This window comes from Ictalurus furcatus, chromosome 8, assembly GCF_023375685.1.
Source record: "Ictalurus furcatus strain D&B chromosome 8, Billie_1.0, whole genome shotgun sequence".
NCBI classification, from domain to species: Eukaryota; Metazoa; Chordata; class Actinopteri; order Siluriformes; family Ictaluridae; genus Ictalurus; species Ictalurus furcatus.
The window spans coordinates 2510163-2528073 of NC_071262.1; the positions used below are offsets into that span (position 1 = coordinate 2510163).

Here is a 17911-nt window from a genome sequence, read left to right on the forward strand (position 1 = left end):
TTGCTAAATATTATATGTGGTTATGTATTTATTGAGGACAACGATATAATATTACATTTCCGTGAGTGGCGAAAGTATGTAAACCTTTTGCTTTCAGTATGTGGTGTGACCCTGTTGTGCAGCAATAACTGTTCCTGAAGAACAGTTCCTGAAGTCGACGTGTTGGAAGCAGGAAAAATGGGTGAGTGTAAGGATCTGGGCGACTTTGACAATTTGGGACAAATTGTGATGGCTAGACGACTGGGTCAGAGTAGCTCCAAAATGGTGTGGGGTGTTCCCGGTATGTACCGGTTAGTACCTACCGAGAGTGGTCCAAGGACGGACAACCGGTGAATATAATACTGGAAATGTTATGAATCGACCTGGAAGTGGACGTGCGTCTATATCGTCTCGACGCAATGTGAAGAAGATGGTTCGAGTGGACAAAAAATCTCCAAGGATCACAGCTGGAGGATTACAGATGTTAGTGTCTTGAGGTCAGAAAGTCTCCAAAACTACAATCTGAAGTCACCTACATCACCACAAGCTGTTTGGAAGGGTTTCAAGAAAAAAGCCTCTACTCTCATCCAAAAACAAACTCGAGCGTGTTCAGTTTGCAGACACTACTGGAACTTCAAATGGGATCGGGTTCTGTGGTCAGATGAAACCAAAATAGAGCTTTTTGGTAATAAACACCAGAGGTGGTTTTGGAGCACACAGAGAGGTAGCCATATGGAAAAGTACCTCATGCCCACGGTTAAATATGGAGGTGGATCTTTAATGTTTTGTGGCTGTTTTCCTGCCAGAGGACCTGGACATTTTGTTAGGATACATGGCATCATGGACTCTATCAAATATGAACAGATATCAAATGAAAACCTGACCGCCTCTGCCAGAAAGCCGATGTATCTTCCTGTTTGGCTGATAGCACATAACTACATTCTTCCTTATTCTGCCCGCTCAGACGTGAAGCGAGCATCTGACAGACGTTAAAGCGATCAGTCATTGTTCGCTTTTTAACGTGACGTTTATGTAAAGTCACACACAGCAACACTCCGGCGTGTAACAAAGTCTCACTCAAGCAGTACCATGAGATCCACAGCCCAGCGGTAGCAAACAAGCTCATGATGAGCTCCTGTGGGGGTGCAGACATGTAATAAACAAATTCAAACAAAACATTTAAGTTAAGGGTCTTTCCCAAGGGCTCAACAGTGGTAGCTTGGCTAGGGCTTGAACTCCTAACCTTCTGATCAGTAACCCAGAGCCGCTAACCACTGAGCCACCACTGCCCCTGTTACTGTCTAAAGTAACTATGTGAGATTTATGAGGAACTATGTATTGTAGATAAAAATACATGGAATAACACACTATTTTTGTCTTTCCTTAATGAGTGAGAATTGGTCCGATTTGTTCATTATATTAATTATAAATGTTACCGTTAAACTGCTACTGGATTAAAGCACTAATTATTTATGCGATTGGAAAATTAAATAATACATAAGTTTTTAACTAAAATGTATTTTCTTTTTTATTCTGCTAGATGTCTGGCTAAACAAATTCCTCTATGGGAGTACACTATTGAGCCAACACCAGGGAATTGCACTATCATATTAGATAAATATTATGCACAATAAATGGTCATTTAGTTTCACCTATTTTCTTTATGTCTAATTTACTGTAAGTAAATTTGTGTAATATCTGCCTCATATCGGCCAATCTGCCACATTGCTGTCCGGATATCGGCATTGGCCATTAAACAACCCGTATCGGTTCACGACTAGTTACACCATCAATAAAGATTAGTGAGCCTGTTCCAAAAGGAGCCATGCCAAAGTCATAACTCCACCTCCACCGTGTTTCACAGATGAGCTTGTATGTTTTGGATCATGAGCAGATCTTTTCTTTCTCCACACTTTGGCCTTTCTATCACTTTGGTAGAGGTTCATCTTGGTTCCAGAATTTTTGTGGCTCATTTCTGTATTTCTTTGCCAATTCCAATCTTTCCAATTCTTACTGCTAATGAGTGGTATGGCTTCTATATTTCTGCTCTCAAAAACTTCTTCGAACGGTGGGTTGTGATAGCTTCTCCCCTGCACTGAGGTGGTTGTTGGAGATGTCACTGACTCTTGTTTGTGGAGGGTTTTCCCCCACAGTGTCTCTGTGATCCGCTGTTGTTGGTTTCTTTGGGCCGACCCATTCGGCGTCTGTTCGGTGTCAGTACACCAGTGGTTTCTTTCTTTTTCAGGACTTTCCAAATTGCTCTATTGGCTACGCCAATGTTTCTGCAACGCCTCTGACTGGTTTCCCCCTTTTTCTCAGCTTTAAAATGGCTTGCTTTTCTCCCTTAGACAGCTCTCTGAAATTCATGGTGGCTTATCCATTTTTAACAACGAATGCAGCGTTCACACCTGAAACCGAAGGCTAAATCCAAGAGTACTATAGATGTTCAGAGCTCTTGATTGTACAAACAATCAATCTAACAGGACACACCCGGAGAACAAGAAACACCTGTCAGCCACATGTTCCAATATTTTTGCTCACCTAAAAATGGAGTGATCTGATAAAAATGTTCTGGGTCATGTAACACACTTACATATAAATACCCTGATATAAAAGCTGAAATTCTAAACTCTCTTCTCATATTCATATATACACAGATGTGGACGAATTTCTTGGTACAGCTCATTGAAACAGTGCTTTATAACTCCTTAAAAGTGATGAAATTAAAAAGCAAAGTCTTATTTATACCCGCATGCCTTCGGTATGTTATAGAGTGAAGCAGATAAACTGTTGGTTAGAATGGCCCAGTCAAATCACCTGACTCGTATCCAATTGAACAAGATTTAAAGACGATACGTTTAGAACGGACCAAAAATCACACCTGAATACAGCGGCGCGTTCATTTCTTCATACAGGAAGCGTCTCGACGCCGTCGTTACAAACAAAGGCTTCTCCGCTAAGTATTAAATACGTCTCACTTAGCGTGTTCAGTACTTTTTTCCCCGTGTCATTCTACTTTATTACACATAACTTCATTTATGGGCTTTAATGTTGTGAATTATTTCTATTTCCAGATTTCTTGAGTGAATACCAAAAAGTCTGGTGAAAATTTCATGTCAGTAGGGTGATTGGAAATATATTCACTGAATATATATTTATAGTTGTCTTTCCATTGTACTGATCGTGTTTTTTTTGTTGTTGTTTTTTTTTCTCTCAGTGTAATTTTAAGACATGTCACATAATTATTTTGTTTCCACACTGACATGAAGCTGATCAAGTACCTGCGAATATTGATTGTGGTCAATAGCACATGACGGACGTGAAAAACCTCAACGTGCTACTTACCGCATGGCAAGATTTATTTATTTATTTATTTTAATTTGGCTTGCAACCCTGGTAACCTCAACAAGGCTTCCGATATCTGCTTTTTCTCGTCTCACGTCTGAAGCCACTGATGGCTATATGTAAACGCCAGAATCCATGAATATCCATGAGGATGAGAAATAACTGAAAATGGGCTGTTTTGATTTCATACAATAAGGCTGATTTCACCCATGAGCACTGACACCAGCAGAGAATTGAGAGTGCTGTTGCTAGGAGACGAGGTGCTCTTCCTGTGGAGCTTGTCTGGTTTGTGCAGATTGATGCAAAGCCATGTGCTCAAAATCTCATGTCTGTATACACTCATGTACGTACAGGCAGTGTTTTTTTGTTTTTTCTCTCCGTTAAAACATCTTCTAATCACGTGCATTTTAAAGACATCTTCAGAAAACATATGCAAGATACGACCGGGAATGTTCTGTTGTCTACACAGACGCACAGCCAGTTTCACAACAGCTTGATTTATTTGTGTTTATTTTCCATTTCTTATTGCATTTATATGCACAATTTTTAGGTTTCGCTTACTATAGTACCCAGCTCGAAGGAACACATTAATAACATTACGACCTATTCTACAATCACAAATTATTTACTCTTCTGTTTGTTTGGTTTTTGTTTTTTTTTTAGACAAATGTAAAATACATTTTAAAAAAATTTAATAAAAAAAAACATTAAGAAAATCTGTGTATGGATATTAAAGCCTGTTAGAATCAAGAGTACACCAGAAAAAAGAAAAGAAAAAAAAAGTCAAGAATCCATATTCAATAAGAATAAGAATAAGAAAGAAAAATCATAACGAGTGTCAATATGTTTCAGTTTCTTCTTCTATGTATTCGTGCTGTTATAATGATTCTGAACAGTCACAGGGTAGAGTAGGGGAATAGCAATGCCTTGGTCTGGTTTCTCAAAAGCGCTTATCAAATTCTTCACTTTACGAAACAAGCGTTTCTGTTGCCCAGGTGCTGTCTGTAAAAATCACAAATAGAAAGCATTGTTATTTTAGACTTTTAACTTTATTGATTATATTAGTAGTAGTAGTAGTAGTAATAGTAGTATTATGCTGGCTATTTATAAAAAGCAAAACAAAAAGCAAACTAGTAATCTGGGCACAGCCTGAGGTTTATGCATTTGTATGAAAAAAAAAAAAAGTCACTCGGTGCATAGGAGTGCATTCTCCGAACTGCAAAGCTTGCTGACGTACTATTTTTTATTCATTTCCCTTTATAACGATTTATCTAAGCCTGAATTCAAAGCCACCACATATGCCCACGATGGAAACCGTTTCCTCATGTATTCAAGCTGATGCATATCACTACTAAACAATGCACTCTGTTATTTTAAGATCGTAACACATGACTTTACGACTTCTATCATGATTCTTCATACGTTTGTGGTCACCAGACTTCAAAGGCCTTTTAACTGTAGCAACTTTCAGCTCGTCAAAAGTTTCTCTTTTTCAGCTAGAAAACAATGACTTATTACAATTATTTATCTTATTGTGTAGGAGCTGCATTGAGACCTGTACAGTAAAAAACAACAAGAACAACAACAACAAAAAAAACATGGTTCATTCATGTAAAGAATGTTTGCATTTCTTTTGGTAGGCAGCTGGTTTAATCCCAAATTCTGAAAAGTACAACATACTGTACGTTCGTGCATTCCAAGGAAGCTATGAGGTTTTAGTGATGGCTTTAATTTATACATATATATATATATATATATATATATATATATATATAGATTCACAGCATAGCTGACGGACGAACTGACCAGGTCAAGATACTCCACATGCATGCATAATCCGTGACTTGTTTCTGTTTACAGCTTTGAGTCTAAATTGTTTTTGGCATGTTAATATATTCTTCCATTATTTACCAGGAGGCAAAAACAAACAAACAAAGAAACAACAACAACTACAATCTAGGTCGTATAAAATGAAAAGCTAGTTTCTGAGGCACATCTTTCTGAGCTGCATACCTTGAAAGCATGAAAAATGATCCAAGTCCAGCCTAAAATGTTTAATTCCTGCTGTCATATTTTTTTTTCTCTCCCCCATTCACATTAAAATACCATCTACTAAATGTTTCTAAAAGACTCGGGAATCGTTTGTTTCATTTCTTATAATCTGATTCATTTCCATCTGACTGCTCTGACGTGCTTTTACAGATAACTACTACAGAAACGTGGGTTTTTTTTTTTTCTTTCTTTCTTGTTAATAGGTAAAATCTTTACATTTACAGCAAACACATGCGAAGTACTGAGTCGAAACAACAAAAACAGGTTCTCATACACAAGAGATGGGGAAAAAAACGCTCACCTCTGCTGCCCAGGAGCCTGCATTGTTTTGCTGTAAGCGGTAAGTGTAGACACTGCCATCACACCTGTCAATGAGTGCAGTGGCAAAGCAGCATACTTTAACATGACATATATGTATATATATATATATATATTTGTGAGTGTGTGTGTGTCTATATATATTCATACACACTCACAAAATCTTTAATTGATTTAACTCATGTGTTACTGAGTGATCCAAATTTCAAGAAGAACGCATATAATCATCACCATGAATGCCCCGATTTACTGCAATTGAAGGAAATTTAAGGGAAAAGGCTGGTGTTTCTAGTGAACTTACAGGACACAGAGGCAGTAAGCACCAGGGACGCTTTCGCTGTCTCGGATTAAGTAGCTGCCATCCCTGCCCGCCTCACCCAGGCGCCTCTCGCACGTCTCTCGGCTGATGGCCCCATGATATACAGACAGCGATTCCATCGTGCCGCTTGTTGTGGTTCTCTGCCCTATCTCAGTAGTACCAAGAGGTAGTGGTTCCTTCTACGGGAAATGACGTGATAGGCAGGAAATCACACCAAAGACAAAAGATGTTTTCCGCAAGAAATGTTTATGCTGGTGAGGAAAATGTCAGTTAAACTGTTTTGGGTGTGCACTTGAGGTGAGATAAAGCACACTTTGTTTGAGTACAGGAGGCGTTTGTGTGATTTATTTTCCCAGGATTTACAAGTGTTAATCGTGCATGAGAAACGAGGACGGGTTGCACATATTCTACCTTGAATATATCATGATTTTGAAAATTAGCACTGCCATGATTGGTAGTTGGAAAGCTTTTGCATAACGCACTAGAATATTATTGTCCATGTCTTAATTTCGCAATGAGTTCTGGAGTCGTATATATATATATATATATATATATATATATATATATATATATATATATATATAATGTGTGTGTATATATATATATATATATATATATATATATATATATATATATATATATAATGTGTATATTTCTTAGAACGTAGACCAGAATAAGAAAGGAAGGAGGCCACTATGCTTTGAAAGTAATAAGAATACTATTTCTGTACGTTCCCAGATCTTGTATAATCGATTTGGTGTTTAAAGAATAAAAGAGGAATCAGAGAATCTTTTTCGGGACGTTTTTCTCGAAATAGACTTTGAGAAAAATCCACGAAACTACGTTGAGTTCTGTCCGGTGTCTGTCCTGAATTTGGGATCGTTTGGGAAGATGTCTTTTGGGACATGGGTTTCCGACATCAAATTCCAACTGAAATTTAAAACAATTTTTCGTTTTGAGTAACGTGAGTCATACAGATCTCAACATGGCACACTGACACATTTATTTCTTTTACGAGACAGATTTCAACGATTTGTTCGAAACACCAAATTTCATCTGACGCCTTAATATATATATATATATATATATATATATATATATATATATATATATATATATATATATTTGTAAAACCTTATCTTAAAAATGTGATGCACGTGGGATTCCTATAACGAGCGTAAGTCCTTATCATTAAGCGGTTCGTGATGTCTAAAACGTGATTTTATGATGAAATGGCGCGATTTTTGTTACTTTGTAACCATTGTGAAATTCATATTAAAAGTGAAGTCAATGAAGATAGAAGTCAGAAGCTTTTCATAATATTTGTTTTTAAGTTTAAAAGTTTAAATTAAAATATTTGTTCCCAGGAGAAACCTCGCTCTGTGTGACGTCTCAGGCTCTGAAAACTCATGATGCAGACCACAAACGTCTAACCATTTGGGGAAACGAGACATTTCCTTGCCTGTCAGTTCAGAAAGTGAATACGGATGTTTTGAGGTGTGGATTTGGAGAGAACACCGGAGGGACAGGCTGGATTTCTCTGAGTTTTGAAAAAGCATCGAGTAATTTGTCCTCTATACATTTAATCAATGACACTGAGCTGGAACAGTACTGGTTTAACCCTATCCACAGGAAGAAGAAAAGTGCCAGATGCAAGTGCCTGTCATGTTTTATACTTGGGTTTAATTTGTTAATGGATGCAATCTCACTGCTGTTTTCTGAGAATGCTGAATTCTTAAGAATAATCTTGAGTCCATTAAACCGAAGATAATCTGAGAAAAAAAAAAGAAAATGTTGCACTTTAATGCCTACTTATTTTGAAATCTGTTGTATATTGTTCACCAAATGTTACCATGAGGGCAAATAAAAGGTTTGTTTACTTATGCATGAAAACAAACATTAATAGAAATGTGCTTATAGTAAAAGAAAGATAAATGCTTAACCGTTTCTCCTTCTCTCTACGGTACTGTATGACCTCGACAGACTTGCACTTACAGAGCACATCTGCTTCTCACAAGCATGTGCGGCAGAGGACACAATAATGATCAAATGTCTCCCTCTGATGGTTGCAGAAAAAACAGTTTTCTGGGATTTTCTTTGCTAATAGATTGGTGGTGTTTTTAGGGCCCAAGCACTGAAAGTGCGAAAGCCCTATTGTTTTCTTTAGGATTAGTCTTATTATTAGGGCCCGAGTACCGATGGTGCGAGGCTCTACTGGATCTGCTCCGTTTATCATTAGGGCCCGAGTACCGATGGTGCAAGGCTCTACTGGATCTGCTCCGTTTATCATTAGGGCCCGAGTACCGATGGTGCAAGGCTCTACTGGATCTGCTCCGTTTATCATTAGGGCCCGAGTACCGATGGTGCAAGGCTCTACTGGATCTGCTCTGTTTATCATTAGGGCCAGAGTACCGATGGTGCAAGGCTCTACTGGATCTGCTCCGTTTATTATTAGGGCCCGAGTACCGATGGTGCGAGGCCCTACTGGATCTGCTCCGTTTATCATTAGGGCCCGAGTACCGATGGTGCGAGGCCCTACTGGATCTGCTTCGTTTATCATTAGGGCCAGAGTACTGATGGTGCGAGGCCCTACTGGATCTGCTCCGTTTATCATTAGGGCCAGAGTACTGATGGTGCGAGGCCCTACTGGATCTGCTCCGTTTATCATTAGGGCCAGAGTACCGATGGTGCAAGGCCCTACTGGATCTGCTTCGTTTATCATTAGGGCCAGAGTACTGATGGTGCGAGGCCCTGCTGGATCTGCTCCGTTTATTATTATTATTATTATTATTATTATTATTTTCTCAAATGAATCACATTTTAGAGGGCCTAAACATACCCGAAAGCTCACAAAACTTTGCAGACGTGTCAGAACTGGTGGAAATTTACATCTGATAGGGGTTCCAGAATTGAGTGTGGCCAAATGGCTTGATGGCGCCACCTACAAAATTTCAACGATGTGCACCTTGCTACGTTTCACCTACATGTATGAAATTCGGTAGACATGTGCAACATGCCAACACGTACTAAAAAGTCTCTTGAACTCGTGCCCTAAACGCAACAGGAAGTCAGCCATTTTGATTTTTCTCTCAAATTTTTGCTCAGATTTTTGCCATTTCCAGGCCTCATACTTTAACGAACTCCTCCTAGAGATTTCATCGGATCGATCAGATTGGATCATACTCTGTAAATCTCGTCGAAAGCCCTTGACGATGCTAAATTACGAAGCTTTTGAGTTGTCGCTGCACGGCGTGGGCGTGGCATCTCACAAATTCCGATGCTTCGCCACGAAAAAGGAAGTTGTTATAACTCAAACATACAATGTCCAGTCCAGGCAAAACCATCTTCTTGGATGGTCTCTAGTTTCGAGGATACACATGGCAACAACACTCTTTTCCGTCATATAAGAACCCCCTGATTCGTATTCACGTACATACATGATACGTGATTCATACATTCACGCTGTCTCCAGAACTAATTTTTGGAGCTCACACTTTGTCTCCTTCTTTATGGAGAACTCATATACTTCTACAGCAAAAGATAATGATTGTCTCCCAATGTACGGCTCCAGGCATGTTTACTCCACCCAAGTGGAACCTGCCAAACAAGGACACCTCACCCATGCGCTCCCACTCACGCAACTGAGAGGACCCCGACCCACCTTACACCACACTCAGCAGTACCATACACAATGAGACCGAGCCCTTTGACACAAAAGGACAACACTTAAAATGCAGCCAGCGCCCAACAAGTAGCACGCTGACTCAGCAAATTGGAGTGTCCAATTGCTAGATCTATGTGGTGCAGATACGCTAGACACGTGACAGGAGATATAGAGTACCTCACAGCAGGCATCGTGAACGGTCCGGGGTCAGAACGGCCAAGCCACCAGGAACTCAGCTAGGAAAGACTCTGCAGTGCCCTCAAACCAGGGACAACACAAAATAAATAAAAGGGAAATTAGCATAGTTGCAAAAAACTGCCCATGTCCTGGGACTTTCCCGCCATTCTCCTCTGACCTCATCAAGTCATTTCTGCCTAAAGATTCGGGATGCTTTAAAGTTTTTTTTTTGTTTTGTTTTCATTGATTGTACTGCTGCCGTATGATTGGTTGACTGGGTAACTGCATGAAATTATACACAATGCAATCCAAAAGTCTGAGCTTCCATTGAAAATATATTAGAAAATAATTATCATTTTATTGTTTGAAAAACACACAATTTACACAAAGGCGCGAAACAATACTTATTCGAATACTACCACAGTATTAAGAGCAATGTAATACTACAGTATGGGGCATTATATACAGCCCCCTCCAAAAATATTGGAACACCAAGGCCAGTTAATTTGTTTTTGCTGTACACTGAAGATATCTGGGTTTGAGAACAAAGGATGACTTATGAGACGACAGAACAGAATTTCAGCTTTCACTTCTTGATATTTACATCTAGACGTGTTAAACAACTTAGAACAATGCACCTTTTGTTTGAACCCTGCCATTTTTTAAGCGATCAAAATTATTTGAACACGTGATTGACAGGTGTTTCTTGTTGCCCAGGTATACCCTGCTAAATTGTTTGTTTATACAATAAATAGATCTGAATGTCTACTTTTGGTCAACGCCTCCTTAAAAAGGATAAACCAACATGAAGATCAGACAGCTATCTATAGTATAAATTCTATCTATTGGGCATAGCAATGTCCTAAAAAAATAAATAAACCAATGGTGTATAAACAACTAGACAGAGCAGGTTGACCAAGAACAAAATGAGACTAAACCTAAAAAAAAAAAAGAAGGTCTCTCGAGACATCATTTTTGACATGTCTGCCAAGTTTGTTGTGAAAATGTCAAAGCATTGCTGAGATCTAGCCAAACATCCTCTTTTGCATAAGGGCGGAAACTGAAAAACAGTGGATAGAAAAGTTTATTTATTGACATGGGCTCTACTAGGGGGTGCATGGTGGCTTAGTGGTTAGCAAGTTCGCCTCACACCTCCAGGGTCGGGGGTTCGATTCCCACCGTGGCCCTGTGTGTGCGGAGTTTGCATGTTCTCCCCGTGCTGCGGGGGTTTCCTCCGGGTACTCCGGTTTCCTCCCCCAGTCCAAAGACATGCATGGTAGGCTGATTGGCGTGTCTAAAGTGTCCGTAGTGTATGAATGGGTGTGTGAGTGTGTATGTGATTGGCACCCTGTCCAGGGTGTACCCCGCCTTGTGCCCGATGCTCCCTGGGATAGGCTCCAGGTTTCCCCGTGACCCTGAAAAGGATAAGCGGTAGAAGATGGATGGATGGGCTCTACTAAAAATCTACATGAACCAAGGATTCAGTGTAGAACGTTTCGATCGTAAAGGCATTGAGATGCAGAGTTCGAAAATTGGTGAAATGACTATGGGCACTATGTCCAAATTTCTCAACTTTGTACCATACAGTTTTAGGGGCTGCCATAGATTTCCAAACAAAAACAACAGGGTTCCAGCACCTTCAATGCCTGACTCCTAAATATCAGGAAATGAAAGCTGAACTTCTGATCTATCATCTTCTTTACATCTTTTGGCCTCAAATGAAAACGTCTTCAGCATATAGCAAAAACAACGACAAGAACAATTTTTTAAAAAATAAATAAATAAATAAATAAATAAAAAGAATTGGCCTTGCTGTTCCCAAAAGTTTTGGCGGAGACTGTACCTGGTGGGCTTTGCACCACCTCCCACTTTGGACAAGCCAGACATCACTGAGTAACGACCTGCAAGCAGGCGGTCTATTCTTAAAGACACAACATACGGACTTCAATATTGACCCGGGTTCAGTTATTTATATTTGTACATCACTCAATAATTAATAACAACAAAATGAATGATTTCTAACTGAACAACTTTTCATTTTTAGTGGTTCACGGGGATAATAAATACTGTACAAACGACAATGTTTCTAGCAACAAAAGCTGCCATTTATGAAGTCAAAATATGCCACACGTCTCAAACGTCAGTTCTGTCTATTATCATTTACATTACCAGAACTACACGTTGATAAATCACATCCTTACCGAGTTCCTAAAGCAGATTTGAGTAGAGCGTGAATGAATGAATGAATGAATGATCTGCTTTGCACGTGCTCTGTTCAGCTGCGTGTGCTGTAAAGGTCAGCGTCTTCTGGGTAAGACTGTCCAAAGTCCATTAAGTCGAGATCTGCTTCACACTCCTGCGTCTCTGGGACAGCTGACATGAGAGGATTGTGACGTTAGTCAAGTTTCCCTTACATTCATGTATACGATTAACGAATTTAAAAAAGTAACATTAGAAATATTTGCCTGGAGTTCATTTCCATTACATGGACACTTTGAAACTCTTTATGTAATGATACCAATTCCTGACACCAATGCCTGGTGTGAAATTTCAAGAACCTGCCCATTTAATTCACTCCATTTTCACATTGAATGTCACATTAACGTAGAAACATTCTTGTTTCCTCCTCCTTGATGTGCTGCCCAAATCTTCCAGTTTCTACATAACTTTGTTTTTTTTTTTTTTTTAATTACAGTCCTACAGTCTGTAACTATTGGAACGGCAAGGCCGATTGATTTGTTTTTGCCGTAGACGGAAGACGTCTGGGTTTAATATCGAAAGATGACTACGAGAAGAGCGTGTAGAACTTCAGCTTTTATTTCCTGGTATTTACACAGCTCCTTCTGAAAGTATTGGGACAGCGACGCCGATTCTATTGTTTTCACTACACACTGAAGACGTTTGGGTTTGAGATCAAAAGACGAATATGAGACAACCGATCAGAACTTCAGCGTTCATCAGCTTTCATAGTTACATCAAGATGTGTTAAACAAGTTAGAATATGGCACCTTTTGTTTGAACCTACCCATTTTTTTTCAAGTGATCAAAAATATTGGAACGTGCGACTGATCGGTATTTCTTGCTGCCCAGGTTTGCCGTGTTAAATTGACGGTTTAAGCAATTAATATGTTTAATGTTTAGTCTCGGTTTGAGCCCGTATGCTTCACCTGTAAAGACTGCATTTCTTGTTAAAAAGGATAAACTAACATGAACTAACGTGTGGCTTCCATTATGTACAGTAGCAAATACGTGTTACTCTAGATACATCATAACATCAAATACTTTCTACTGTAGTTAATGGAAACAGGGCGAAATGTAGGTTTAGGCTTTATGTTGTCAATAGAATGTCACCTGTGGGAGTTTGGAGCACTCCTGAGAGCTGTAAACATGGCATCTCTGGTTGGCTCTCAGCAGTTAGAGATGATGCCGAGGAGAGTTTTTCTTCGACAGGCACAGCTGGAAGTGTGTCCTGTTTCCACAGAGATGCAACAGTAGAGGTTGTCCACTGTGAGGCTGCATGCATCTTCTTTCCACTTACCTACATGAGTGGATTGAGTGAAATTCAACCCATTGCAGACATACCAATAACAAGAATAATAATGGCTGAACAGCACCTCATGGACTAGCATTTCACCTTGAGCATGGCTATAGTCTGTACAGGGTAACACAGGGCAAATCCAGCAGAGGCCAAACTCAGTGGTAGTCCCAGTCTCTTTAGGTACGACCCTGAACTCGGAAAAAGAAAACAAGGTTCAAACTTTAATCACTCTGGACACATTTTCAGTGAAACAAACATGATATGTAAACGCCAACAAATTATGATGGTATTTTATGCCGCTATATTTATTCACCTTTTCTTGCAAGAATCATACCAGCGAGGCCAGACACTGCAATTACAGAAATCCTAGGCACGGCTCCAGACGGAGGGTCCTTAAGGAAGTGGTACACGTCTGTGAAAAGGGCATTGTGGTGAGGGGAAACAAACCTGAACATTATGGCTTGACGCAGGGGTTCCCAACCTTTTCACCAAGGGTGTCTAGGGCAGGAAAAAAAGGCAGCAAGTGACAGTGCCAAGAAACAAAAGCATGAATAAGGGAAGCCCATCGCCTCTAAGTTATATTAGGTTATAAGCAATATAAGTTAATGGATAATGATAATATACTAGCTATAAATGTAGTTGATCAAGATAACATGGCGGATTATGATGTGCGTATAGCAGTAGAGAGATATGACGCTACAATACATTTAGCAATACAGCCAGTGTAAAGTGTAAAACTAGCACAGAAGGTGAGAATGTACGGTGGTTGGGAACCTCTGGTTCAGGATAATCAGCAAATAAACATCCAGCCTGTGTGTTTCTCTCTTACCTGCGCCACCGTAGTAGAGGTTCACAGCTGTTACTTTAACCGACACACAAGCACTCTGAATAAACACAAAACCACATACATGTGACAAGATGACGATTTAACATTTTCAGTACAAATTTTCCCCTATGGCAAGTCCACATTAAAAAAAAAAACTACAGTGATAATAGAAACCTTAAATAACAACATTAGAAATACTTCTACTACTCCTTGTAAGAGAAGCAACGATGCACTAGGCATCGTGACAAGATGCACGACGATACAAAAATCTGACTGCGCATCGTGGGATCGTTCGATTTACATCATGGGAATCAGTGATCTAGAGTATTGATTATGCATCTAATTCAGCTGCAATGTTTGAACACCCGAGGTCCAGGTCAACCTATAGAATTAAAGTCTAATGAGCATACACTGGAGGCATTAGCTCTGGAACACAATGACCGACAGTCATTATGTTATATGGTCATACAAGCATGCTATAGGAGTTCAAATGAGCTCTTCGGTAGCATTAAAACAACATCAGCGCCACGCCTCTGCGATCTACAGCGCTCGAGAAAAGCGTGGCGGTGGAACTGGGGCATTTTAGCCATCTTGTATCTCTATTTACGGCTAAAATGACACCTCAGGCACTGCTACAGAGCTCACTATGTTTCGATCGATCACTTCCAGAGGCTTTGTTAGTTCGATCAAGTTTTCGGAGAAAAAAAATAAATAAAAAATTATAGGCTATCTCGATTGATTTATTTATTTTTAAGATATGGCGAACCTGTAGTATATTTGTATCTTTGATTTTTATTTTTATACACACACACCAAAAAAAAAAAAAAAAAAAAAAGCATTATTTGCATTTATATGCATTATTTACAATTCAGAAATTTTTTTTTTTAAAAAACAAAAAAATTCATAATTGTTCTTCATTCAATCGCATCCAATCAAATCATGAAGCCAGCATCATGAATCGAACCGAAGCGTACGGTTACACCCCTACATTAACTTGATAATGAACTTATCATGAAGGTAACACGATTCGATTTAAAGCAGGGATTTGTCATGGGACTGACTCTACAGTTAGGTAAAATGTCATATCGATTATGAAATATTTAATATTACATTAGTGGTGCACTCCAGTTTCGGAGATCCACATTACAGCACAATTTCCCTTCTCAAATACACCCAATTTACCTCCATTCATTATATACCAGATTCAATCGAGTGTTAAATCAACACAGTATGAAATGACCACATTGTGCTAAGACTCTGGAACTGCAGAACTGGTGTAATCACCACTGTATGTTACGGTTAAGACAATATAGTATTCATACTTTCATTTTCTGCACATAGGACTGCAGACTCCATCTGAATTTACTAAGACTACTCTGCAGAAGTCCTGGCTGTTCTTCCGAATAGCGGAGCCTCTCCTGTGGCAGGGTTAAGTAAATCGACAGCTGAGGAGTAAAGAGAAAAATAATTACAACAAAAGGCAATGATAACGCAATAATAACAACACGGCTAAACTCCTTCCATGCCTGACTTGAGAATTCTCCCGATTAGCCACTCCGGCTATGATCCTTAAAAACGATACACGCATCAACGTTCATGCAGGGCATCGATATGGAATATTTTAGAATCCAATCCCGTATAAGATATGAGAGCATTTATGTATAGTAATCAAAGGAACCAGGACAAATTGATGTAACTCCAGTTGGTGGGAAATCCTCGAGCACCCATTTCTCACTCCTAGTTAGTATCTTTTTGAATAGCACTGAGCCTGTCCTCTGTGTCTTTTTGATAGCTTGGAGTTTGTTATTCCTTAGCGTGTATCCACTATTATCGCCAGGCTTTATGAGTGGGCCATTGTTCAAACTGCAGAAGTTAGATAAATACGGAACGTCGTACGCGAAGGCCCGTGTGCCCAAATGTGCAAGTTCTGATAACGCCGCCTGTGTTAGAGGAGATGCACCAATGTTCAAGGATATGTGTGTGTGTGTGTGTGTGTGTGTGTGTGTGTTAGTATGATATATTTTCAAAAGCAAACAGTGCATGCAAGAAATCAAATGAGATCTATTCATGTGTGGTCAATGTAAGAGATAGTAGAAGAGTCAGTATATTTCTCAGAAAAAACTCAAATCAAAGTAGGTCACACATGTGAAATCACTGGGCACACAGTTCTAACCTTAACCCCTAACCCCTAACCCCTAACCCAGTTCTTAACTGTATCTTTTACTTCCCAGCACTCTTTATCTGCTACTTCTCATCTCAGAGTGTTTTGTTAAGACTTATGATTAGAAGTGTAATGCTAATCACTATGAAGATACTGCCTAATAATAATAATAATAATAATAATAATAATCTGACTAAGCTCACGCCACAGTTATAGATAAGGCAAGAAAATAATGAAATAATTGTAGCGGATGTGATTAGAAGAAAACATGGAAAAAACCCTCACTCAATGAGGTCATTGTTGATATATATGATGATATATATATATATATATATATATATATATATATATATATATATATATATATATATACATACATGAGCTATGATTGTGCCAAGTCGGTCGCTTTGCAGACCGACTCAGCTCTTGTGTCTATGGTAATAAAGTCTAATCTCTTTTCAAAACCATCAAAAACCCCGTGTCTCTGACGTTTTTATTTTTCCTGAAGAAGATTCCATGACATTGGTTACACATTAACTGAGTAATACTACATGATTATACTGTAAGGGGTTAATGTCCATGAAACGGTCTCTGCGGAACATAAATGGGCGTTTCCCAATCAGTGGGCGTCTTCAGACCGGATCGGCGTTCTTCAACCGTCCAATCGACTACGGTTACGGTTAGAGTTAGGGTTATTTGAACAAATCATGTAAAGAGGTTGAAAAACGCCTATCCCGGTCTGAAAAGGCCCAATAATTGGAAAACACCTTTTTTTTTTTGTTGTTCTGCAGAGACACCATACTCTTTATGTTCTTCTCGCATCGATTACCTGCTGAGGTGAGAGCAGCACTTCCGGCTTATCCTCACTCATGCTGTGAGAGATGCGCAGAGAAGCAAATCCCAGCACCACAGGCACAGCCACTACCTTCACCACCTGAGAAGCACATTTAAAAGAACTGGGACGCTGACTAGTGGCTAACTGCAAAACAAGTGAATGTTCAGAAGAAATCATGGAGCAGAAGATGACATGGGGTGATGTTAGCTCTCTGATGAGCCAATACTGTTTATAGATAGCAAGTGAGCTAGCTTGTAGATCTCATATGGGTATGCAATATCCTACACGAAACAATGCATTTTCTTCGTCTAGTCTCGCTTATAACTTAACCCACTGTTCACTGGTTAATATCCTTAAACCATGGCGCTGTTGATCTGGACTTAAAATAATACCTTGGCCATCATGTGTCCCCTTATTGTAGATTTCTTCTTCTTCTTCTTCTTCTTCTTCTTCTTCTTCTTTGTCTTTGGTGTTTTACAGCAGTTGGCATCCATAATGTTGCATCACTGCCATCTGCTGTCTCACTGTAACTTACTATTTCTTAATTCAATTCGTCCTTCATGTCCCGTCCTCCTTAGGAGATGAAACAGACATCTCCGTCCTTGGTCACTTTTCTACTATACTTTTTACATTATTCTCTACTATACCTATTTCCCGTAGCTGATTCTTCAACTCTCGGCTTTCTTGTATAAATTTC

General features: G+C 39.3%; 2 protein-coding genes across 2 annotated transcripts; both read right to left on the bottom strand.

Moving 5' to 3' along the window:
* Positions 1-3762: 3762 nt before the first annotated feature.
* On the bottom strand, positions 3763-9924 carry sh2d1ab (SH2 domain containing 1A duplicate b). The gene is made up of 4 exons (XM_053630291.1): positions 9855-9924; positions 5996-6192; positions 5678-5741; positions 3763-4326 (listed from the first exon to the last, which is right to left on the bottom strand). Exons 2-4 carry the CDS (start codon positions 6130-6132, stop codon positions 4186-4188), a joined length of 342 nt encoding a protein of 113 aa, XP_053486266.1. The 5' UTR covers positions 6133-6192; positions 9855-9924; the 3' UTR covers positions 3763-4185.
* A 2196-nt stretch (positions 9925-12120) lies between these two features.
* LOC128611056 (MICOS complex subunit MIC27-like) lies at positions 12121-17659 on the bottom strand. Its single transcript, XM_053630290.1, has 8 exons — positions 17607-17659; positions 17209-17313; positions 15541-15663; positions 14222-14276; positions 13706-13804; positions 13489-13580; positions 13206-13392; positions 12121-12227 (listed from the first exon to the last, which is right to left on the bottom strand). Exons 1-8 carry the CDS (start codon positions 17616-17618, stop codon positions 12130-12132), a joined length of 771 nt encoding a protein of 256 aa, XP_053486265.1. The 5' UTR covers positions 17619-17659; the 3' UTR covers positions 12121-12129.
* Positions 17660-17911: the final 252 nt, after the last annotated feature.